This window comes from Ptychodera flava, unplaced genomic scaffold, assembly GCF_041260155.1.
Source record: "Ptychodera flava strain L36383 unplaced genomic scaffold, AS_Pfla_20210202 Scaffold_118__1_contigs__length_203095_pilon, whole genome shotgun sequence".
In the NCBI taxonomy this organism is placed as follows: domain Eukaryota; kingdom Metazoa; phylum Hemichordata; class Enteropneusta; family Ptychoderidae; genus Ptychodera; species Ptychodera flava.
In genome coordinates this window covers 41034-67183 of record NW_027248300.1, presented here as the reverse complement: position 1 = coordinate 67183, position 26150 = coordinate 41034, and the positions used below count along the sequence as shown (strand labels likewise).

Below are 26150 nucleotides of genomic sequence, written 5' to 3'. Positions count from 1 at the left end.
TCGCACACCCCTACCACTTCTCTAAAGTAAAGTTCGTATCTAAATTATGTAAATAAACTGCGCCCGCGCATATCCTTTGTACCAGAGACTCTTGCCTGATCTAACCCACACGCTGCGCGCTGTGCTCGTTCTTTCACCGTACATAAAGATCATCCATCCAGGCATCACTAGTTTTCCGTGCATCACCCTACAAAGGTAAGCTACGAAAGCAGTGCGTTAGTATGTTGTTTTAGTGATTATTTCAATTTTGTCCAGCCAACTCAACAGATGGACAAAGATGTGATGGACAAAGGACTAACGCAGGAATACTAGCAAAAATGCGCCCCCTTGTGGCATCATCAAAATCGAATAAGGAGTGAACCATTTGATTTCTGGAAAGGGGGTTGTCAACCCACCTGATTAGAAAATTTAACATATACATACCCAAACGGCTTTTTGAATGAGCTGAAAGGTAAAGTGAGTGTACAATTTTGAATATCATAAAATATACATATGAAACGCACATGCAAACTTTATTCAAATCATATAAAACAACAGAAATGCTATTGTAATGACAAAAATGAACTTAACTTGAGGCAAGGCATTACCACACTTAATTTATGATCAACTGAAACATAATAAATGTTGTCATAGCAAGCAATTCAAACAATAATAATTGATTGTAGACACTGCGTTTTGTAATTCATAACCTCGCATCCATTAGGAAATGGCAGTAAAGGTGTTCTTCACTCTTTTTTTGCTGCAAAATAACTTTTTTATCAATGGGACACAGACAATTTTCCTTCCTGAAATTCTCTAGTCTTTGTTTATAAATCAAATCGCTCTCCTTTTGTGTCATTTATTTGACATTTTCGCATTTCTCAGTAAAGTTTATGTACCACCAATTTGTTATTTAATGGAAATACACTGAGTGTACCGGTGCATTTGTATACTGCACTGAACTTTTATGTAGTGGTCATTAAATACATCCTTCTTCTTTCCTATTGTGGCACACATTTTTTGTAAATAACTTAAAGATAAGCAAACCTTTTGTTGACCACAAAGTCCTTGGTTCATGTGACTATAGCTTAGTACATGTGGACTAACTACTCTTTATTTCTATGTTCTAACAGTTTTTGGAAAGCAAGCCAAGGATCACCTTGATATCGTGATAGTAAGTAAACTTTTATCTGTGGTTGGAGTACACAAGTATAGTAATAATGTGTTTGTAATGTAAACAAATCCAATCATTATGCCTAGCATATGCCATTCCAACCTTGTGAATCCACAGGTAAAACACATACAAGTGTCAATAATATTTTTATTATTTCCAAATATTATAATAGTGTGTTTAACAAATACCTTTGGGTGAAATGTAAATCAAAACTTATGTTTAAGTTTGTGAAGTGCACCATTTATATTCGGATAGTCAATTACATTTCATTCACTCTAATGACTACATTGCATGCTTTGTAACAGCACTGCTTTGTACTGCAGATGTTTATTTGTGTTTGAGGTGCAGAGGACAGAGCATAGCCATTGACCTTTGATTTTCTATGATGCAAAAGCACTGCAAGGTCATTGTAATTTGCTAAAAAGTACTTACAAGAGGAAGTGATTGATTGCCAGGTTTAAGTTTTACTGACTCTGGTCAAATGTAAGATCAAGCTCATGTTGCTTTGTTTTTTACATCACATCGTCTGAACAAGGGTGTGAATGTCATTCATATTGAACCTGATAAGACATTGCTTTTCTTTTAATGTCTGTATGTGGTGTTTCCATATCAGCTGCCGTGACCAATAAAGGTACAAACATACATAATTTTCCATTGATTTTTTAAGATCGATTTAAATAGTTGTAAAATTAAAAAGTTAGGTATGACCAGTACAGTGATCTAGGTTGTTAAGCATGCCACAAAAGATTAAAAATACCGCAATTATACGGTGTCACTCAAATTTGATCAGAATTGGTACATACCAGTATGGGTACCAAAGATCAACAATAAGTGTTGTTTCTATCTGTTCAGTGCAGGAAAATTCTGTGTTGATGTTATGACAATGATTTCAGAACAGTACAACCAGAAAAACAACAAGAAATATTTAAACCAGAAAAACAAGAATGACAAAAGTAAATAAGGTCTGAAACTTTAGGTACTGGAGGTCAACTTTAGCAACATGCATAGCAGAGAATGTTTCAACCATGGATGTACAAAAACAGACATCCATGGTTTGAGCAGGTCTGTTAATATGTCACAGTTCATAAACAATGACAGGAAATGACTAATAAGCTGTTTCAGTTAGTGTCACCACTCCCACACATAATAGGTACCCGGCATAAAAACAGGTTTAAAGGTCAAAAACCTCTTACTCAGATGTGTGGGCTGTTTCAGTTACTGCCATCACTCCTGCTTATTGCAGGATTTCCCCCTTTTCTTACCCCTTTTGCATATTTTTGACACTGACATGTTCATTTGAGCAACGTCATATCTCAACCCCTGCATCTACCTGTACACCAAATACTGAGATGGTAGCTTTGGCGATATGGGAGCCTTTGCGTGTGACGGACATACATCTGCACATACCGGTACATACCCACATACATACATACAGACGCCATTGACTCACCATATAAGCTCTTTTTGGTATTTATATACATACCAAATATGAGCTAAAAACATTAAACAGAACAGTATTTTGGATAACAAAATTTCTGTTGCAAAGTGATCCCATATGTAAAGTAGGGTAATAGGTTGGACCAAAGTGAAATTGTTGTAAAAATGTACCACTGTCCCTTTTCACAGACACAATGTCACTGGTCAAAGTATTCCAGAGATCATACAGAAGTAATGACCCATCAGAAAATGACTGTGTACTGAAGCTAAAAGGTGGTAAACAGAGAAGAGCTCACTCAGTAGTACTGTCACTATTTTCTGATGTATTTGCAGCCAGATTACAGGGACCCTGGGCGAAAGATAAAGTGTGTGACTGTACTGACTTTGATGCTGATCTGATGATAAACATTGTTGATGATATTTACTTTGACAACATAGATTTAACTAGAGAAAACATTCAAAGCTATGTCGAGATTAGCAATTATTACTCGATACATACTCTCACAGAAAAATGTGAAATTTTTCTCAGAAATAGTATTTTACCCAGTGAAAGTTTTCAGTATTTTAAGTTTAGTGAGAAATACCAGCTCCACACTGTGTATAATCATTGCCTAAAGATGATAGATCAACATGCAATTGTTTTGTTTAACCGTGAAAATTCTGTCAATGACTTCACCGATTTACCCGAAGAACTGGTTGTCACTTTAGTCAAACGTGATTCACTCGCTGTAAGTGAAGATACCCTACTGAAAGTGCTTTTTATGTGGGTGTCCAACAGTCTTAAAGATGTTGCTGAAACTGATCAAGATGTACCGTATTGTTTTGAACCTTTCGTGCCATACATACGTTTTTTATCTCTCAGTCAAGACAGCATGGATAAAGTAATCGCCCAAAAGATTCTTAACTTTGAAGATGCCCATCATATTTTACAACAAATGCGCCATCCCGAAGTGCATCTAACACTTCCAACATATGTCAACATAATGTCACGTAATCTTGTCCCAGAAAGTGCAATTGTATTGCGCCGCTTCTGTAATGAATCTCTACCCAGCATGTGGAAAGGAAGTGAATTTGAAGGGGATAGAATTTCCTTTTCCGCCAACATTTCTTCCCATCTTCTTGGGCTTTATGTGTTTGGCAACATAAATGGAAACATTACTTCACACATTACAATACTAAACCATCAGGGCAATACTATTTGCCAAGCTGTGGCATCTAAAACTGCTCATGTCATTCCCATCGTATTTAACAAGCTTGTTAAAATAGCAGCAAATGTCACATACACTGTCGTGTGTCAAGTCAAAGGGAGTAAACAAACATCTTATGGAGTAAATGGGATCCGACAGAGAACTGTTACCACACTGAAAGGTACCAGACTTTCTGTCACATTTAAGAATTACATTAAACAGGGATTGAGCAATGGCACAGACGTAAGTCAAGGGCAGGTACAAGCACTAATATTTTTCGATGATTAGTAGAAGTACCTCTTGCTTGTTGAACCTGTGGGTGGAAAGCGTTATCATGTTTCTTACGGGGAGTGAAGCCAAGTTCAGTTTGATTGTCTTGTAAAACTTTTTCATCTTTGCAGTGCCGCTGTCTTCCTCTTTGTTTACGTCATTGACATGGATACATTGGCTTTTTTGAAATGAAGTTTGAAAGGTTTTCATATCATGTTCATAGTTAAAGTGGATAATATTTTTGTCGTGTGAGCATACATCCTGGGGCAACAGTATGACTAACAGATATTTCTGTCAGGTAACTTGTAGTCAAGCACAATTTATGCAATATGGTGTGTTTAATTAATAGGGTATAACGTAGAACTGAACATTTTTGGTGACTTTGGCTTGCATAAATAAGGTTGGTTTCCATACTGAGGGATTTCATGAAACCGTCAATGTTTGAACAACATGGTTGTAGGATTGTGAAAGAAACGTTGATAGGTTGGTTTTAACAAACTTGCTAATTAATTGCGTTTTTGTTCTATTTAGTAAATATTGGTAGTTTAGCATCAATATAAAAAGACTATCAAGCCAAATGCAGCACATTTTATGTCTATAAATACGTGTGTGCTTGTGTGTGTGTGTGTTTGTGCAAAATAAGAAAAACACCTGAGCCCGAAATAGAAGTTTTTTGGACATGATAAACAATGTGTATGTCATGTTTTTTCAACAAGATGCAACAGCTTATCAATACTTGCAAAGTTTCTGTCATAGTTTTCATTGTCATATTCAAAATTATAATACCCCATCTTCCCATACAAGTTGTAAGTTTGCTGGCAGGTTCTTGCAAAGTACTTTTAAGTATGGCAAAGTACTTACCTATCATAATGTGTAACATTTTAAGTATTAATTTTCATTGTTCTGTATAATTATTCAGACTTTACAGAAGAGATGCCCTCTTACATGGCCCATGTTTTGATGTCACTGTTTTAGACTTTGAACATAAATAGTACTTTTGTAGTAATAAAATGTTCAAACAAGATCAACATGTGAGTGACATAAGTGTGGTGATTGATAACTTAAAGCAATTTTCTTCTTGATTGGCAGATCTACAAGTTTGTTGACATACAAAACAGGAACCTTACAATTGAAACATTAGTGTCAGCAATTTACTTGCCAAAATAGGCATAAAATTTGCATAACAGTTCCTTCATTACATTACATTAGTGCAAAAAAAATAATCAACCAAAGTCTGTCTGTCAGAATGATTGATAGAGAGACTGAGACTTCAGTTCATTGTTACCTCAGGGTTTTACATTGGAGCTTAGCAAACTGCAAGAGCAGTTCTAATGAAACTTAGAATAAATAATGATCATCTAAATATACAGGTTTAATGAAATACTGTTGACAGGCACTGCCTAACTACCAGTATGTGCTATATGCATAATTATGTTTCCTTGCAACTTTTGGAATTTTTTTTGATTCACTTAGTGCAATGAATGCACAAAACTCTGCCAATTTAATTACACAGGTGCTACAAACTGGTAAATTTTCATCAATTTTATAAAATCATAAAACATGTTTTGAAGACTGATGTATTGATTTACAGATTTTTGACTTTGACTTGAAAATATGGAGGGGAAAGAAGAGCTGTTCGTAACTGCCCTCCCACTAGCTTATGCGGAAATATACCCTCCCACTGAATTATGATGCCCACTGCCCTCCAGTATATATGGTCTGCCCACTCCCCACAATAGTTCAATCTTACCACTGCCATCTCCTACCATTAAAATTCCATATTGCCAACTAGGTGTACATATTCCCACATGTAGATTCCATTTATGCAACTGTTTATCTATCACTCAGAAGTGCATGTGTGACAACCAAGATGAACGCATACCTGTGTATGTCAAAACTTATCATTTCAACCCTTAGATATTTGCCCCTTCTATGTTTGGAGCTTAATCTTCCCAGAAGTTCTATAAACAATGGCATGGCCCTCCCTCCACCTATTTTCCAGTACCAACTGCTTGAAATTTTTTCCCTGTCCACAGTAAAAACTTATATTTATTCCCCACCCACTGTAAATATTGATGTTTTTACCCTGCCTGCTGATCAGTTTTTTAAAATTGACCTGCCCACTGAAAAACTGCCCACAAATACGTTTTTGCAAAACAGCTTTGTTGGCTGCATCTCATTACCTCACAGTTTCTCCTACTAGCACTAACGCTCACTTTTTATCAGCTGGTTGTATGTATAGAATCTATAGAAAAACAGGATCTGTAGATGTAGGGGGCTCTGTTAAATTAGTAAAATTTGCATAATGATTAAAGCTAGATGAATGGTGCATATCACCTTTAAAAAAGATGTAAAGACACGTTGTGATGACAGAGTGGGTTGGTGTTCATTTCTTCACATGAGTTGGCTAATTACAGTAAATACTCACTGCCAAAATTGTTGAACTTAATGTATGATTCTCAAAGCACTGCATATAAGGATCAGAGTATTATCAACATTGCAAACAAATTATGTAAAATCCCATGTATATATATCTGCGTCATTTGCGTACGTTTACCCTTTCTTTTCAGATGTTAAAAAGGAAGGACGAATTAAGCAGAGGTAAGTTGATCAGTGACAGGTAACTCTTGATTGATTTCTTAAAATTCAGGAAAAGTTAGAGTTGCAGGAAATATTTTGTTTCTTTATCATTGGCTTGTGGGAGCTAATGTGTATTGCTAACAACCATTCATATCTTTGTTTATCAGTCATCCGAGGTACAAAAAATTTGGTTTTGTGTATGCATGTGTATGCCCTTACATCCATGCAGATATTTCAAGCATGCCCAAGTAGATTTATATAAACTGTGTGTAAGGATAATACACTATGGCATTCCAGTACATGTGCATGTTCAATGGTTGTGTGAAAGGATCTAATATTGCTGCCAGTCATTTTTTCTCACATTCACAGCTATTATGCAGACTTAGCTTGACTGATGTCATTCAAACTTTGCACAAGGATAACACACTATGAATGCCACATGTCATGTACGGCAAATATGTGATTCTATCCTAGATGGCCGTCACATGATCATTTTGTTTTGATTTTTGATATTAATCCACAGCTGTCACTCAGACAGTCCTGGAACAATTTCTTTTAAACTTGGCACAAGGACTTACATAATCGCAATCATACAAATCCATAATAGAATGACAGTAGGTCAGAATTTGTAGGACAATAGTTGTAAACATAGACACAAAGTAGCACAGGACAAACAGTAAATAGAGCGTACACAAAGAAAGTCAAATTCATGAAAGAAAGATATATGGACCTCAGGCCAAAAGACCAAGAAGTGATGTCAGGTGTTTCGAAAATACATGTAGTAAGCGCATGTGGCACCCGTCATTACTTTCTCATTTATTTTTTCCGAATATGCTTTGACCAATTTCATCTTTATCATAGATGAAGTAACGACTTTGTCCAAACATTTTACTTGTCTACTTATTTTCCCCTCAACAGACAGTCAAGAAGCACTGGCAAAGATAGCTAATCGTTTAAAAGACAAAGAACGGGAGGTGAATGCTAAGAGATTGAAACGAGCCAAGTCAAAGACTGAAGTACTGCAGGTATTGATGTATTGTTGCTATTAGGTAGTCAATTATATGATGTCATGACCATAATAGATGATGCTGTCTTGAAAAAACTCAGTGCAGCGAAAGTTGCTTCTGTAGTTTTGTTGTCCCTATCAATGCAATTGTCTAATAGATTTAATGTAACACATATCCTGTCAAATATTACAACTTTGTAATTTGACAACTCTGCAATCAAAGAAATAGAACAAGCTGACATTTCATAGCTACAGCAGGGCACAGGTCCTACTTTCTGAGATAGCACACAACAGTAATGTTTAGGAGTTTCTAGTATGTACCAACAATCATGCTAAACACGATTTGTTTTCCAATTGCCTGCACCTTTCATTTCCATGCGTGCAATGTAGTTATTAGCTCATGTATATGATAAGCTGTTAATTGTAGTATCTGTTGCCTAGCCACATGCTATGAATTACCATTTCTGAGAAAGGAAGAGACATCTAGGTCTTCAAACAGTATCATATCACCAACACAATGGAATACATTTTTTTAACTACACCGCTCAAATGAAGATACGTATACGTTCTGATCTTTATCAAATGTCCATGTTCATTGAATTTCTTTACTAAGATTTTTTCAAAGCAAGAAGAGTTGACCTGTAACATGGTCAATATATAAAAGCAAAATAAATGCTAAAAAGTGTGCTTTTCACATTGAAATATAAAAATAGATGAATAAACATCCAATGGGAAAGACATTGCTATGTATTGGCATAATGTGTGTATGACAAAGGACAAATAACTACCTTACATTAACGATTCTCATTGTCATCATATTCTTATCTACCTTTAGGAACTACATGTCACTATACTAGTGAAGCACAAGGGAGTGATTAAAAAAATACCGCCTTGCTTGCCATCTGCTGTTGGACGTAAAACGTTTGTATCAATCTCTGTCCGAAGTACATCAAATTCTGTCGAATGGGCTCAGCTTGCTCAGGATAAATTTGATGACGTTGATCTGGTGCCATACGATATGAATGATATTGGTTTGTTCACAAAGATGAAAGATCCCTTAAATTTTACCTATGATAAACTTCGAGAAAAATATAAACATCTGCGAGCTAAATCTGACAGATGGGCTGTCTACATGTATGCTGTTGGTAAAAGTAAGTAATACAAAATCCTTCCACTTTCTGTTACTGGACACATTAGGTTCAGATTCAGTGATGTACTTAAAGGTATACAGTCACCTGTAATCTAACTATGCCCATATATGGTCAAATGTCCGTGTGAGTGCTGTTTTTAAAAAGCGGCCACCTACTTGAAATCTGTGATTTGTTAGATTTTCTCTATCCATGGTAACTGTGGCAAAATTTGAACAGGTGACCTTATACCTTTCAGCAATAAATCTCACTCAGTGACGGTATACCACAAGATTTTGACCAGTTCACGGCATATATGCATGAGTGCTAGCGAGTGCATATGTGAGTTAACTCGTCAAAATCGAGTGGTATACCGTTTGTGGGTGTGATTTATTGCTATTGTTTCATAATTGTAAATTGAAATTCTGGCGAGGAACATCATAACGGATTTTTAGCTACTATAGACTATAGTCTATAGAAGCTATTGGGATGGGTATCCGTCCGGCGTCCGTCGTCAGTCTGTATGTATGTATGTATGTATGTATGTATGTATGTATGTATGTATGTATGTATGTATGTATGTATGTATGTATGTATGTATGTATGTATGTATGTATGTATGTCCGTTTGTGAGGCGTCCGTCCACTCAAATATCTTGAGAACTGCAGTACTTACTGATTTGATATTTGTGTAGATGAAAAATATGATTTTGAGAAACTTTTTTTTTTTATTTTTTGATATTGTTGAAAATAGGCAAATTAATGCCAAAAAAGGTGTTTTTGGTAAAAAATCTTCTTCTTCATAACCGCTGGTCAGACAGCTTTATTTGGTATACAGGTCCCTAGGGATAACCCAACTTAGATTTGTTCAAATTGTGATGAAATATGCAAATGTGTATTTTTAAGGAATTTTTTTGTCATTTTTGGTCAAAGTTTGACTTACATTGTATGTAATTCTTGTACTGTATAAACCCTATCAATTCACCCAGAAAAAAATAATATGTTTTTCAATAATTGAATTAATTAGGAAATCATCAAAGCCAAAATAATTTTAGTGTGGAATTATCAGAAAGTTCAACTTTTTTTGACAGTTCATAGTGAATTGAGGATTAAAACATGTAAAGGCAACTTTCCTGAATCCCAACTTTGATATATTCTGAACCACCATTTATGTTATCTAAAAGAAATTGTTCATAATAGTTTGTCATGATAGGGTGGTCAAATAAATAGAGATAGAGAAAGTTCTAATTTCCATTTATGGTTGACTTGGTAAGGATAAAATAAGATAACTTTTTGAGGAAAAAAATAGAGTGGTCAATTAAAAGAGTGGTCAAAGTGATAGGGTTTTTATGGTAAAGCTGGGCTGTAAGATTCTCAATGTGCTATTTATAGCAATTATGCAATCTGTGTAAACAGTGCAATGAAAGTGTAACATGATTCCTTATGATGCTTTTGATGACCTTGAACTTCTTAAGTTTCAAACATTTGTCTCTTCAGTGTGCTTTCTCTGAGTACGTACAGTCTCAACTTATTCAACAGAACTTACTTACAATGTTAATTTGAAAGTTAAAATGTGCTTGGTTAATAGAATGAAAATACTGATATTAAAAGATAACCAGCTCAAGATTCTTTATAACCTGACAGATATGCTGTTTTTTTTATGACGTAAATCTTGATTTAAGCAAGTCTTGTTTACTGTAATTAGAATGTAATTAACTCTCCTTTATTTGCTATTATAGACTAATATACCGGTAGTCTGTTGAAATATGCAAATCTGTATTTTTACGGAATTTTTTTCCATTTTGGTCAGGTCATCCTGAAATGAGCTATCAAAGATATCCACCTTCTTCATCAATACATGTGTCACAAAAGGTTATTCTCTACATAACACAGCAGAGCTCTGTCAACTGATGTTGAGTCGCTTGTTTTTTCAAAACCACTGGTCAGACAGCTTTAATATTTGGTTTACATGTCTCTAGGATGACCTTAGTGAGATAATTTCATAGAGTCAGGAAATACTTAATTTTGTATCCATGTCTATAGTAGCTTCAGGGAATTTGGCCCTATGTTTGCTCAAGCTGAGAGCTCGCGTGTATGCCAGCGGTGGTATATTGCCAATATACCACAGTTCTTTTCGTGTCTCAACCAATCAGATCGCTGTATTTGCGCCATCAATATACTGGTGTGATAAAATTCTTATTACATTATGTAGCACATGCTATAACGTTCATGTGTCAAAAATTATTTTAACATTGTCATTGTTACATTTTAAATTTTGCAGCCAGTACTCTTAAAAGACGTACTGCAGTATTGGCACTGATGTACACATAGCACCATTATTCACAAATAAACAAAATTATTGCATATGTACCGCCGATTACGTAGCTGTTGCCAGTAAAATAAAACTGGTATTTTCACGGCAAATTATGCAAATGAGATAAAATAGTCCCTGTTGATATTTGACATATCCGAAAAAAAATTATGATATATGAAACTCTTCATTGTGCTGAGGACTGGATTCAGCCAGTTGTACGTTTTTGTGAAACATTTTGCCACCAGCAAACGTTTCATGGCATTTTGGGGACGACAACCCGTTTCTAAACAGGTCACGTGTCCATGCAATAATGTTTACATAGAAAACCATGTTTAAGAAATTATTTCACGGCAAATTATGCAAATGAGCAATACCCGGAACTGCTTTGTTTTTGTAAACATTGCCTACAATGTTACGATCGATGAAACTCGGCGATTATTGAATAATTGGGCACGTAATTCAAATATCCTTCCAATCTGCTGTCTCAAAAACAAAATAGTAACCGCAGATATATTCAAGAGCCTCCAATTTTACCAAAAATTTACTTGCTTCCATCAAATATTCGTTGTATTTGCCAGCGCGATCTAGCGAAGCTTACCAAAGGACTGACTAACTGACCTGACATGACCTCACTTTGTGCGTGGCTGGGCCAATCAGAGAGCGTCTTACACTTACGTCATCAATGCCTCTTCACCGTATCAAATATCCGTACGCCATGGCCGATTATTCCATTTTCTTCAAATTTGAGAGGACATATGCAATAATAACAGAACTTCATGACCTTTGCCAGCTCTGTTACGTACAGAAGTTATTTTCACTCGTTACGCGGCCTGTTCTGCTGTATTTTCACTCGCTGCGCTCGTGAAAATACCGCCGCAGAACATGGCCGCTTCACTCTTGGAAATAACTTCTGTACGTCACAGAGCGCGCGCAGAGGTCATGAAGTTCTGTCATAGTACAATGTAAGATCATAGACCCCTCCAAAAACTCGGACAACTACAGTAAGATGTACAACTTAATTAATTATATTGAATATTTGTATGCATTGCATTGAACATCTCTGTGGAAAAACTCGGCATTATATTGTAATGCTTTGTCACCATTTCTAATTGTAGCTGATCATATATCTGAATGTTATTCCTTTTGAATTAATTGTATTGATGTATTTACTACTCAGGCAAAGAAGCTGTCAGAGATGCATACATAAAAAAGAAGATTGGTTTACAAGACACAAAGGTTTGCATATGTAGACTGACTATATGTCAATTTTCATGCAGGGGGGATATGTAAGCTAAATAGCAACAATATTATATTAGCATGTCAGTCATGTTAATGCATTGTTCTGAATGGATGACAGCAGATGCCAGCCATGGTCAAAGTATCCCCTCAAGTAGGATAAAAGCTTAAGGTAGAACGCACCTCGGGGACAAACATTCTGACTCTCAAACTTTTACAATTCTCTTCTGATATACAACAATTGGGGGTTCATTTTAAAGGTCTTGGTGAAAGAAAACTTTTCACCGGCTTAGTTTTTCGAAATTCGAAATTTTTATTAGCACAGGGATGATGGCCATTTTGAATTCTAATATTGGTAAATCTTGGGTAATTCGTTTCTCTAGTACCAAAATTTGCACGTTGATCCCCTTTTTTTATTCTTGATTTTGAAAGAGAATGATTGAAAGATTTCTTGAGGAAAGTTAGAGCAAAAGTTTAAGTCTTTCACTTTCGAGGTGCATACTACCTTAATGCATAGACATAGGGCAACACATAGCACCTGCCTACTATTTTGTGCTGATGGTCAAGCACTGTACCCACATCTTATGTATAGCCATCTTAGAAGATTGCTAGTGCTCAGTTAAATTGGTATATAGTTTATTATTTTAATTTTGTGCTCCATCTACCTGCAGAACAATGGTGATGATGCCTTTGTTCATGACTCTGGGGAAAATACCCAAAAGGAAGGAGACAGTGATGATGATGTATTTGTGGTACAAAGTAGGCCGGGTTCTCCCGGTTCATCAAGTGAGCATGACAGAACTTCACATGATGTTACAGAGAATCTCCAGGACATACCGGACATACCGGTTGATATTAATGTTACAAGAGCCGACTCCCCTCCAACAGCTGATGTTAACATTGTACCTGCTACACCGCCACCTACCGGTAGTAAAAGTAGAGGTAGCAACAACAGGTCTGAGAATGACAATTATTCTCTGCCATCCCCTAGGATTGCTGCTGCTAGTAAAGGGCCTGACAACAGCGTTACTGAAAGTCCCTCTCAGGTATGCTAATTATTATTTATAATGCTTCTTAGCTTGTGAATAACAGACAAAATCTAATTCATCTGACTAATATTAAGAAATATGCTCATCTTGTGATTTCCAACTATTAATGACAATTATATAAGGGGAAATGTCTTGAATAAATGATTGTGTTGACCCACTTTTATATTTTAATTAGATATTGACTTTAAATTCCAGGAAAACAAGACTCAAATAAGCAAGAAAAAGAAGAGAAAGGAGGTGAGACCATAAAAGTAAATAAACTTCATTGATGTTTAGTGCATGAAACCAACCTAGCAAAACCGGTCTTCTCTGACATTTACGTAATGTAAATACACTGAAACCAGACAATCACATCCTGCCTTGCTACAAACAGAAAAAACTCAAAGTCTCATCAAAATGCTAATCAATCAACGTGCCCAAAACAAACTAGACAAGTCATTTATATTCCTCAAAAAATAACTACAATGATCCACTCTTCCAAAATATCGTACCACTAACAACGGTACAGTCGATGTGTAGTTTCCATTTCCTTTTCATATAAGTATCTCTTCTATGTGTATAATTTTGTGATGCTTGCAAATGTTCATGATTTTACAAAAAAATTTAAATATTCAGTGTAACTAGGGCTTTCATTTTACAAAGTCACCCGGCTCATCAATTCATACCTGCATTATTATTGCAATCCATTCATGACTGAAGAAAACATTAATGTAATGGTTGCTAGTTGACAGTGTACCTCATAGAAAGCAAAATATGTGAAAACACACTAGGAATAATATTATTTAATATTTGCAGGCAGCACTAAAAAGAGTGACAGTGCTTCCGTTACCATGTGTAAATGAAAGCAAAAGACAGGTGTCACTATTTCATAATGGTGAAGTTTTTGAAAGACCATTTCGGATGCTTGATAGTGTCAAGGTAAGGATGACCTCTTCATATTTAAGCTCCCATCACACAAAGCACAAAGCCAATCCCTTTGTACTAGCTGCCATCCAATTGTGTTAGACTATGCTGATGTCGATTTGTAAGATGAGCTCATGTCAAGAAAATATTGTACATTATAGTGTTACTTATGATATGAAATGCTTTGACCATGGCAGATCCCATCTGGATGTCTTTGTAAATAAAAACACATTGCATCTGCCTATGTGTGTGACTGAAAAATAATTTGCAGGTTTCTTCTGTGAATTTTGCAAATAACTTTACAATATGTTACTTAAAACAGTTGTGATATATCACTCAAAACAATAGCATTTTTCTCAGACTAAAACCAAGTGTAAGTCTTTGTATTAAAGAAGACTTGTGCTTGACGAAATAGTGACTGAGACTTTAAATGTTGACCACTTTCATCATTACAACATTTGTTCACAGGATGTCTTTGATTGGGTTTGTGCTGAAATGAGTGACAATGACCTTCCTGCAAGATTTAGTCTTCATTGTTATGATGGTGAAAAGTGCACTGATACGACCTGTTCTCATGAGTACACTATGTCTTCAGACACCGAATTCACAAATGTCAGTGAGCTGCCAGAGATGATAGTAGTGAAAGAGGTAAGCCAGGATCTAATTTGGTTAGGGTTACAGACTCACTATTGAAGGATGGCAAGTTTGAGACCCGGTTCAAGTCTCGGTAGATCCACAGTATCGAATTCACTGTTGACTGTTTGACTGGCAGACGTTAATCCTAATTGATGTTCCCAGTGCCCCCAAGGCATATTTGAAGAAACAAGTTGTCAGGTAACTTGTGTGTAGTCTTTCACTTGTGATCAACAAATGGTGGTTAAAAGTGGAAAATTCGTCCACACTGAAAAAAATAAAACAACTTGCAATTTCATAATTGACATTTCAAACCTGCCATACCTTTCATCATTAAAAAATATGAAAGCTTTCTAACAAGTTTGCTTTTTACTCTTTGCGACAGGTTGCTGATGATGGTGATGATACTATGACAAACTTTGACGAGGTGTTTTTCGTTGAATTATTTTGAACAAGTGTAACGTAACTTAAATTACAATACCCCACTTCTCAGAAAAGAATGATATTGCTAGTTCCTGTAGTGTAGATATCACCATTTATATGCTGTTTATTTTGTCGAAAGTGTTTTGCATTCCCAAATATTTGAAAGTGTAGTTATCCTGCAGAGTTTTACTTTTTCTTTAACTTGTAATCTGCTTATGCTTTTCAAGTAGTCAGTAGTATTTAGTTTTATTCATGTTGAAAAGGAAACAAAACACATCATCTTCAATTAAAAAGCAATTTTTTATTGAAAGTAACACAACAATGTTTTTAGTGTATTTTCTATGGAAAGAAGTACAGCTTTTTAGCAGTTGTGCAGTAATGCAAATCTACTGTTCCATTAGTTGTATCCATAGTTTCTGGTGTGTCCAGATTTTTCTCAGTTTTGAGAGTTTTGAAGTAGTTTTAATATGAATTTACAATCACAAGAAAAATCCATGACACCTGTGAATTCAGTTTAAACTTTGTAGACAAGGTTACTATTTTTTCCCCTTGAGAATAAAAGTTTAGTTGTTGTTTCAGAGAATAACATGAGGTTTTTTGAAGTTTTTTTAATGCAATTAAAATAAACGTCTATGTCTTCGTTACAAATCTAGGTATTGGTTGGCTCCTGTATGCAAATATATTCCATTAAGTCTATCTGCTCAAATATTGGCACAAGCATGATCAGTGGTGATGAGGACACACTACAAACCAAGGCCATGAGATCTCAATCAACAACAGTATTTTAAGACGACAACACTATCAATAACTCAAACAATATAGCAAGTTCATAGGAGGTGAAAAACCCACTACCTAAGGCACATCTTTATCATATGACTACAGTGTAAGAGAGAATATTTGACTATTTATTTAAACAACTACATTTGTTGCCTGTAAAGCAACAAGATGTTCATGTACTGTTGGATTGGCCACTCAATAGTAGCTACAGTAGGCCAGGAAGAATAAATAATTTGTTCATCAGATTTGCCAATTTACCCGAGCAAATGTAGAAATTATTTTGGTGCTGCTGGTGGTTTCCTTCAAGGTACATATTTAAATGTGCAGAATTTGTTCTGCCAACATCATATGTATGCTTCTATTATTGTGAAAAGCCGAGTCCATCAGTAACAATATAACAAGTACGAGAGTATGCAAGTTTTGAGAAAACATACACTCCCACCTCTGTAGCCTTGCCAAAAAGAATCTAAGGAACAATATTTTTTTTTGCCTTATGCGTCAAGAAGTTCTTCAATACAAGGAGCCAAGTGCAGATAAAGTTGTCTGGCTTCTAATGCAGTTTTGGGTTCAGGATTCCAGCCATTCAAGTTGCATATATTCCTGGCCAGAACAGCAAAGTCTTCATCACCTTTGTTATAGAAGTCACACTGCGACTTGCATAGTGTGAAAGTTGTAGAGTCTGCATCTACTGAATGTATGTAGTCCCTACATGCTGGATGGTCTGAAAGAAAAATCTATAAATTACAATACAAATCAGACAAGTGAAATGCATGTCTATATTGTCCATGAATAGTTATACCACCACAGAAGTAGTGTTCTTGTACTAGCTTTGATCAAACACACCCAAATACCATACTCATTTTTGGCTCATTGGTTGCCTGGCTATTTGGAAAGAGAAGGCACAGCATGAAGACCTTACATTGTGGACATGCACCATACAAATTACCTGCACAGTTGATTCCACAGTACTTAGTACAGGTTGAAAGGTGATTAAAGGCAAGGTTTCTGTATCATATTATAAGAACATAACGCTCAACAGGTGAAAACTTTGTGGGACTTTTTTAAAAATGAGTGAAATTCCAAATATTTACCTTGAAGTTCAGGACAGGAGTACAAAATATCTGGAATGCCTGACACACAGTCTCCCCTGTTTTGTCGTCTTATCCTGTGATGGTTCCATCTTTGTACAACTTCATCAAGTTCATTTTGCAATAAATCTAAATAGCAAAAGTGCACAGTCATACTGAAAAAAAAAGTATTGGGAAAGAAAGGTAAACTTGACTGTACCTTTCAATTTGTGATACAACGTATTCCTTGAGTCTACTTTTGATATTGATAACATGATATATCTATTCCGCACTATGCTTCTTAATAAACAATAAAACAAAGTGAGTGAGTACACTTAGAACAATGCTGTGAAGGAATCATGGCAACTGTTTAAAAATCTAACAATAACACTCACATGTTTACAGGATCTCCTAACTGTAAATGGCCATCAGTCACCAATTCCTGAATAATAATGAATGGATGGTCAAGTATGTTTATGCAATACACCAATACATGACATTGTGCTTTACATGGGCTGGCACTGCTCTTTCAAAGGGTACTCCCACAATGCTAGGTCTTAGATCTCATTTCTCAAAATCAATGCAAAATCCAAATTTGTATGCTTCAAAAATGTACAAAAAAATTCAACTATAGACTCCAGATAGAAGAAATTTGGCAAAGACAGGAAAGTTTTAGTAATGATGTTTCTACACAGGTCTACTTCTGTCAGTCCACGAAGCTAGAAAGACAGTCTGTTTTTCCAATGTTGATCTATGCTGTGCCACAATTGTGCTTGCAGATGTTTCTTGACATTATGGTGTTCCTGACCTATGACCATTGCATTGATGACTGTCTGAGGCACTCGATTATACATGTTTATATTAGCTCCCACCTTGATCATAGCATTTTGACGTGTGTGCATCTTACTGGATAAATTAGAACACTACCTTAAAGTGGTCGATCCACCAATCTGAGCTTTTCATTCTCAAGATTCCCCACCATCGTTCAATCCGCTGTAAATATTAATTTAAAAAATAGTATGTAAGGTTCTCAACATTGTTGTTACAATAATTGAATTTCAACGGCCTGCAGGTGAGTGTGTACTATTTTAGGCAAAGGTAATTGTATTCTAGTCCCTACATCTGAAATTGTACATACCTGATTTGCAGTTGAAGGACCATACCAATAGCTGTTGTCAGCAAATGCATCATCACCATTAGCCCGTAACATTGCTTGAACTGTCATCAGTAACCCTGTTTCTGTTCCATGGTCTGCACGTACTATTCTGGGACAACCTTTAAGAAACAACGGTTTAATAAAGTTACATTGGCTAAAGAGAGAACATCAGTTTGCTCAGGCGTATACATTTTGGTACTTTTCATAGGTCTGTGATATCAACACAAACAATACCGGTTGATTGCAATTGTAGATTTACATGCTTGGGATCCTGTCATAGAAATTGAACTCATGGCTGCTATTATATGAGTGACTATCATTGTGAACTGTGAAAGAGCAAGTCAGTGATATACTTTGACATACCTTCAAGTGTACCAACGGTATCAATGAAATAGGCAGCCACTTTTCTTGGGTCATGGTTTGATACACCAACTTTTAACCAAAGTACCTTGCGTGAAAACCTGAAAAAGTAATGACAATTGTTACGATTAAGTGGCGCGGTTTTATTATTTGTAAAATGAGTTAGAAAATATATACTTTAACATCATTTCCATGCTAAAAATTTTTAATCTGTGGTGATGAGGATAAGAACACGATTAAAAAATTTGGGCTTCCTAACTCATTTATCACGGATAATTACCACACAATCCTGCTATACCACATAATTTGCAGCATTCAATGTGGCTTTGTGGAAAATTAAATCATTTAACACAAAATTATTCCATACATACTTGTTTTTGACATTTCTCTGTATGTTTTATTCTGGATTATACATCAACATCTATGAGGTTACTTATCAAATTATGTAGATGGAATACTGTGAATAAAATGTTGAGTATTACTTAATCACTGGTGTTTTTTTTCTGGGGAAAAAGACATCTTCATAGCTCTACTAAGGTATTCCGAGTCTCAAACATTGAAAGACTTAACCTTCCGCTCAAACTGTCCTAAAGGAAACTGTTGGCTATTCTATTTCGAAATCAAGAAAGAAAATGGGGTCACCACAGCAATTTTGGTGCAATGGAGACAATTTATTGCACAATTTACAGAAAACTATACTAGTAAATCACAATGACTACAATTTGTACATGAAATCTTGAGAGGAATTAAATATATGAGCAAAAAAGAAATTTCAGATATTTAGATGATGATAAATTTACACTGAGACATTTGAAATGAGCCCCTACATGCAATGGGAAGTACAAAAAAGTTCTGCAACGTCCAGGAACAATCTACTTCAATTAACTTTGGAGTGAAAAAATACTAATTCGTACAGGTACAGACAAGTATGAAAAATACAACATAATAAGAGTTACTGACCCATCAATACAGCCATGTATGGCTAAACCATAGGGGGAGAGTTTGTCATATCCATCTGAGGAAAAGAGGACAAACAAGCGTTACCATGGACAAAACAAAAAGTAAAACAAGCAATAAAAGCAGTCGTTTAAGGGAAAGAGAGAGACATTTTGTCAGATACATTCTTACTCTGTGAAGAATTTCAGAACATGCATGTCATAACGATTGGAAAGATGAGAGGAAATAGACTGTATTTATTTATTATTTGATACAAAATCAATCACTGCATCTCAAAAGATTGTGTCTGGAATGTTGTGAGGAATCCCTGTAATCACAGTGGCATGACAAAAATTTTGAACTTAATTACATAATAATTGAATAGAGCAGAAAGGAAATGTCTGGGTTAATGTCATTGTATACCAACAAGACCTTAAGAATCAAAGATCTCTGAGATATGTACAGCTATGGTAGGAAACTTTATTCAAAAAGTGTTCCAAATGCTGTGCCACGTGGTTATCATTTCTAGATAATGTGCACAAACTGATTCTCAAATGTACATACTTTCAAAAATTACATACCGTACGGTACTTACAGTGCATACTCAATGCTTGAAATAATAATTAACTGGTTAACTCTTACAATACTATTGTTTCAAGAAAATAATCAAAAGTAATACTACATGACAACTAAAGTTGACAATACATAATTACCAATATGCCAGACATAATTTGGTCCTTTGCATCTATATTCACGTCTAATTAGACGGTGCATGTGCCGTTGTTTGACCTTTCCTGGGTCGAGGATCCTCACAAGATCACGCACCAACTCTCTGAACGAGAAGAGATAAACCAAAATCATGGTGAAATCACTTGCACTTGGACTTAAAGCCCCAGTGCTGCTAACTTTTGATGATAATTTCACCATTTTTATTTTGAATGTGAACCATAATTCCTTGTTCTTCTCCCCAAAGAATGTTGATATACACAGAATCCAGCTTGTCAACTCAGCCCCTATGGTTGTAAAGTGCATTGTTATTGTTGAAAACTGACTTCTGGTCTGGACTAGAATTCAAATGTAAACAATATTCATGCATTTTACACATATAGACTCTAAGTTGACAAGTTGAATAGTGGGTGTTTCAACATTCTTTGGGGAGTAGAATAAGAAGTTGCAATTGATTTATAAAATACAAATAATGGAAAAACCATTGAAAGTTAGCAGCACTGGAGCTTTAATTATTAAGCATCAAAGTAGAAAGCCATATGGTTTTGAGGAACATTAAATGATGACAAAGAATGACTTACTGCAGCCTAGAAACATATAGGTAGGATATATGGTTTTTGTTTATGGCTTTGCCCATCCCACTTTCCAGTCATTTGCACTAGAATTTGGACATTACAATACACTTGTTTTCATTTCTCTGAACTATAAAGCTGAAAAACTTGATGTCACCAGTGTGTAACTGCATCATGGTACTGCACCTGGCACTAGTCTAGTAAATCAAACAGTCTAGTGGAATCTCTAATGTTGACTTCTTTGTTAGAATTGTGTATATCAGTTTTCACATAGTTCAGCCAAAAATTAGAATGATCAGTTAGACAGTAAACTAAATTACCTCAAGTTTCTCAACTGCGGTTCTTTCTACTGGAAATGTGTGTGTTTTCAAACCCTAGTACTTATCGCTAGACAGTGCATTGGTTGACAAAGCAACATATCCTGCAGTTGAGTTTCAATTTTAACGACACACAGCTATTAATGTAGCCCATGTAAAAAAGCCTGGTGTAGCAATGCAATACATGTTTACATGTGCAGTCATGATGGAAAAGAAGCAGAATACATGCAGTGGCGCATACCGTAACTTTGGAAGGTGTTGTTAAGAGATAGTTGAAATGCATTTCTTGTGACTAATTATGCTTGTTGACTTTCAAAAACACCACTACAACTCACACAACAAAATGCACATGTGTGTGAAAACTGAACGTACACCATGATAACACATTGACACACTGTGACCTACTACATGTAAACTATATCTTTCACTCACACAATTCTATGAAGAGTTCACGTCTTCAACACCTACCATGTGAATCTATAATTTTAACCCTGGCTTTTTAGGAATAAATGTATTATAACTCATTTCATTATGATAAAAATTGTCTTACCTTGTGACCTTTAAATCATACTTTGTTCTCAGAATAGCAAGCATTTCATTTGCACCGACATTGCAACCAGGTCCTGTATTCATCTCTGCCTGAAGCCAATGATATAACCAACAGAAATATATGAACAAAGTGATCATGCATATATGTCTTTACTGTAACCTCATGCAACTGAAAATGCTTTGATGATAATTTGCATTCTCCACATTATCAAGAAATAAAATGGATTAACTACAAAAATGTAATTGAACAATGGCATAATACAGCCTAACATTTTATTTTATCATAAACACAAGAGATATACTGCATGAAATATCAAAGACATTTGTCTTTACTCCATAGTAATTAAGACAGGAAAATGGATTGATAAGTCCTCTAGAAATATATTCCAATATATCCAATAAATCAGGATATCAGGGTATTTTTACTTATCAACAAAGGTGGCAAACATGCAAGAAAGGTATACACAATCACATAAATTGTCACCTAGGATGAATGATCTGTAATGATCTGTAAAAAAGTCTGAAGAAAGTTTGACATACCAGTAAGGCAACAAGTATATCATCCAATGGAGACAAAGCCTTCGGACCCTTTCTGTAAAGACCAAGCCTTGGAAGGATTTTTCGTTTGAAATATGAAAAATACCGTCAAGGACACTATGTGCTCACATTCGGTTTGAATTGGTCCATTCGAGAAATATTTAAACCAGGAAAAACAAGAATGACAAAAGCAAATAAGGTCTCCAACTTAGGTACTGGAGGTCATCTTTAGGAAAATGCATATCAACTTCTATAGCAATGGGAGAAGCAGATCCTAAATACATAAGCAAATGTCAACAACAAAAACAGAGAAGGCTTGATAAAAAGAAAAGGTGGGAGTGGGCAAAAAATGCACAAGGGATCTGGTAAAAAAGTAATGCTACATCATCAATCTCTAGACCCTACACCCTCCTGAATATCAAATGTTCCACCCCTATTGGTATTACATAAGACCAAACAAGTCATCGTTGATGACCCAGTCCCCGCTTGCTAATGGGTACTTTGATTACAGGTTCTGTGATAAAAATACTTTGATACAGATGGCACTCAATGGCCAAGAATGAGTTCCATGGTGATGAAAAACATAAAACCAATGTAGGCCACTATCCTAAAGGTAATTAAATGAGACAACTGGGAATTAGTTGACAGGATGTTGCAAAACATTTTTCATTCTATCCTAACACTAATAGATAACCGGTACCATATTTCATAAAGTTTAATGTATTATTACATATGTACCACAGATTACTTGCATCGAAGCGCGCACGTACTACCGGTATTTGCACTGCAGTGCAATACAAAAAACATTATGCCATACCTTTATGTTAATGAGTATTTACCAACTTTGACCCGGAACTATTTTTGTTTGTAAACACAAAAAATGCCGTCTACAAGATTTCATTTCACTTTGGTTCGATGCTAGTTATAGTAAAATGCATGGCATTACCGATTAAAACCACAACAAAGAAAATTGTCTGTACTTATTATAGTGTGAGGATGATTTTTATTATCCGGAAGAGTAGTTTGTTTGTCAGCGAAGCAAAAACATGGACAACTGGCGACGTCCGTTTCTAGTTCTATGGATACACGGTGGCCCCCGTACCACGGCGGCCATCATACATCGAAACACATAACTGCGGACGCAGCGGAGCCAATTTAACAAACAGTTAACATTTTCAGAGACGTTTTTGCCAGTAGTTTTCTCACCGGACATTCCCTGTTTACAATAGAAAGTCACTTTTGCATGCAGTTTACTCTGTGCTTGTGTGTCCTACACGCTAATGATAACAGTGATCTCTGTGCAAGGTAGCCTAAACACTGAAATTTGATCGTTCGACAAGTTACGTTTGCCGTATCTTAAATTTCCCGTAAAAATCTTCGAACTGTTATTTGTATCGATCATTTAGAAGAATTTCAAGCTCAAAATGTGAAAAAATCAAAAGCGTTCCATATTCAAAGTTCTCTTCGTTTGGCTATCTGTGGCTACGTATGTATGTGTGAGCGGTCGCAATCAGAGTTACGAGCCCTCCAACGTTCCTCTTACGTCATCCTTGATAAACAAGTAAACAATAGTTTAGCCAATCAAAATAGAGGGTGTGGCAGCGCTGACCAATGAAAAGTGAAAGCTGATTCGATGCCTCATTACAGTGATGTCAATGTTATATAACTCCGCAGGGTCGCCCTGAAGCTTTGACAGACAAGTAGTACGCACGACTAATCGTCGATTTTCTCGATAAATGATGCAAATAAAAGATAGAACATATGTAATAATAACAGAACCCCATGGCCGGTGAGTGCAAGCGCGCCGTACTAGCGGTATTTGCACGAGTGCTGCGGTGTATTCGGCGGCAGTCCTTTCACGAGCGAAGCGAGTGAAAGGACAGCCGAATACACCGCAGCACTCGTGCAAATACCGCTAGTACGGCGCGCTTGCACTCACCGGCCATGGGTTCTGTCATAGTATTTACAACACTATGAGATCAACATCTGTATCAAGTTTCATCAAATTTGACGTTGTATTTGTGGATATATCACTCTAATTAGGAAAGTTCATTACATATGCAATTACAAATTAATTAAAATGACACTGATAAATGTCTTTTTCACTGTTAAAGCAATGTGAGCTTAACATCTGTACAAAGTTTCATGAAATTTGATGCAGTATTTCTGACATATCAACCTAATTATGAAACTTCAATAATTGACATGATACTGCTACATGACGTGAAACAACTGACGAGCGTGTATGAAATAGGTCAATGTCCTTGTACCAACTTTGAATGATACTGGTGGAAATACCGGTATTTCTGAGTTATGGCTCAGTACATGAGAAAATCTTAACAAATTTGCCGCCACGCAGCGATATTTAATCTTACTGTTTAAAAAATCAACACGTATATGTATTACATAAGTCAATGTCCAGGTACAAACTTTGAATAAAATCAGTTGAGACTTGCTAGAGTTATGGCTCTCGACATGAAAAAAACCATAACAAAATTGCTACCATGTGGCCATATCAGACCATATCGAGAAACAAATCAATGTACTTATGTATACTATAAGTCAATGTCCTTGTACCAACTTTGAATAAATTTGCTTGATACATGTCTGAGTTATTGTTCAGGACATGGAAAGTCATAAAAAAAATGGCCACAAGGCGGCCATATTGGATCGTATCACAAAACAATTCAATGTGCATAAGTATAACATAGGTCAATGTCCTTGTACCAACTTTGAATAAAATCAGTTGAGATATGCCTGAATTATGGCTTTGTACACGAAAAAATCATAACAAAATGGCCGCCTGGCGGCCATATTGGATCATATCACAAAACAAATCCACATGCTGGATGTGTGGCACGACCAATGATGCTTCCCCACAATGCAAGGCGTGTGGCACAAAAGTGCCTCTACAGCCACGACAGCCCATCGATGATAGTGGTAGTGCATTTAATCTTGCAGCCATAGACAGCAGAATGAAGGACGTGCTGGGTAATCGTTCGGCACACGACGTACAAAAGGATCGTTTAATCCAACAATTTGAGGCTTTCCTAACAGGACTGGATGAACCAAAATCATTATTGATGGCATCAGCGCAAGATATAGTTCGGTTTCTCATTTATAAGGACAAAGATGCTAAAACACAAGTACACACAATAATCTGTCCATATTTAGGTCTTCCTGGATATCAACAATGCCATTGCCCTAAGAGAATTCGTGTTACCACAGCTAAGAATATGGTTTCAAAATTGAAAACATTCTATCAAGCTTTTTCCTCTCAGGTCGGTTTAGATAGGCCTAACCCGGTAGAATCGGCTTTGGTCGCTAGATACTTAAAGAAAATAGCAGAAGAACAGGCAAGAGCCATGATAACAGCAAAGCAGGCCACACCCCTATTTATAAATAAAATGAAGCTGGTTTTTGAGCATATACTTAATCAGATGGTGTTATCTACCGCACCGGCTCGCGTTTACGTATTGGCAAGGGATCTAGCATTTTTTAAGATGTTATCCTTTTCAGGGGACAGGGCACATGACCTTGGTCATGTCAAAACCCAGGAAATTATGCGGTTTCCCGATGACTCTGGATTATTATTTAATCACACATTTGGAAAAACTTTGAGAGGCTCGTCCACCAATGTATTTGCAATTAAGCGATGCGCCGATCCCTTCATATGTCCAGTTAACACCGTCGAAGCTTATTTTAAGCTGGCGCAGAGTGTTGGAGTTGATCTGTCAACGGGTTATCTCTTCCGGCCAATCAATTCACATGGCTCTACGGATCAAAAACCTTTCTCATCTCAATTAGCGTATTCCCGACTAAAAACCTACTTACAA

At 36.0% G+C, this 26150-nt stretch overlaps 2 protein-coding genes across 2 annotated transcripts; one reads left to right on the top strand and one right to left on the bottom strand.

Annotated features, from left to right (window-relative positions):
* The first annotated feature begins 6610 nt into the window (after nucleotides 1–6610).
* LOC139126677 (uncharacterized) lies at nucleotides 6611–15610 on the top strand. The gene is made up of 9 exons (XM_070692732.1): nucleotides 6611–6648; nucleotides 7546–7652; nucleotides 8469–8784; nucleotides 12251–12309; nucleotides 12981–13355; nucleotides 13554–13595; nucleotides 14154–14276; nucleotides 14730–14909; nucleotides 15280–15610. Exons 1-9 carry the CDS (start codon nucleotides 6618–6620, stop codon nucleotides 15343–15345), a joined length of 1299 nt encoding a protein of 432 aa, XP_070548833.1. The 5' UTR covers nucleotides 6611–6617; the 3' UTR covers nucleotides 15346–15610.
* LOC139126678 (uncharacterized) lies at nucleotides 15599–24188 on the bottom strand. The gene is made up of 10 exons (XM_070692734.1): nucleotides 22318–24188; nucleotides 21779–21867; nucleotides 20327–20445; nucleotides 19638–19692; nucleotides 18681–18778; nucleotides 18300–18436; nucleotides 18089–18154; nucleotides 17557–17603; nucleotides 17186–17337; nucleotides 15599–16815 (listed from the first exon to the last, which is right to left on the bottom strand). Exons 2-10 carry the CDS (start codon nucleotides 21859–21861, stop codon nucleotides 16586–16588), a joined length of 987 nt encoding a protein of 328 aa, XP_070548835.1. The 5' UTR covers nucleotides 21862–21867; nucleotides 22318–24188; the 3' UTR covers nucleotides 15599–16585.
* Nucleotides 24189–26150: the final 1962 nt, after the last annotated feature.

Coding starts and splice junctions, on each gene's coding strand:
- LOC139126677 (XM_070692732.1), top strand. CDS start 6,618: ATGTTAAAAAGGAAGGACGAATTAAGCAGAG. Junction 12,310..12,980: donor TTGGTTTACAAGACACAAAG/GTTTGCATATGT, acceptor ATCTACCTGCAG/AACAATGGTGATGATGCCTT. Junction 14,910..15,279: donor AGATGATAGTAGTGAAAGAG/GTAAGCCAGGAT, acceptor TCTTTGCGACAG/GTTGCTGATGATGGTGATGA.
- LOC139126678 (XM_070692734.1), bottom strand. CDS start 21,861: ATGAATACAGGACCTGGTTGCAATGTCGGTGCAAATGAAATGCTTGCT. Junction 19,693..20,326: donor AAATTATGTCTGGCATATTG/GTAATTATGTAT, acceptor TCTTTTCCTCAG/ATGGATATGACAAACTCTCC. Junction 17,604..18,088: donor GGTGGATCGACCACTTTAAG/GTAGTGTTCTAA, acceptor ATTATTATTCAG/GAATTGGTGACTGATGGCCA.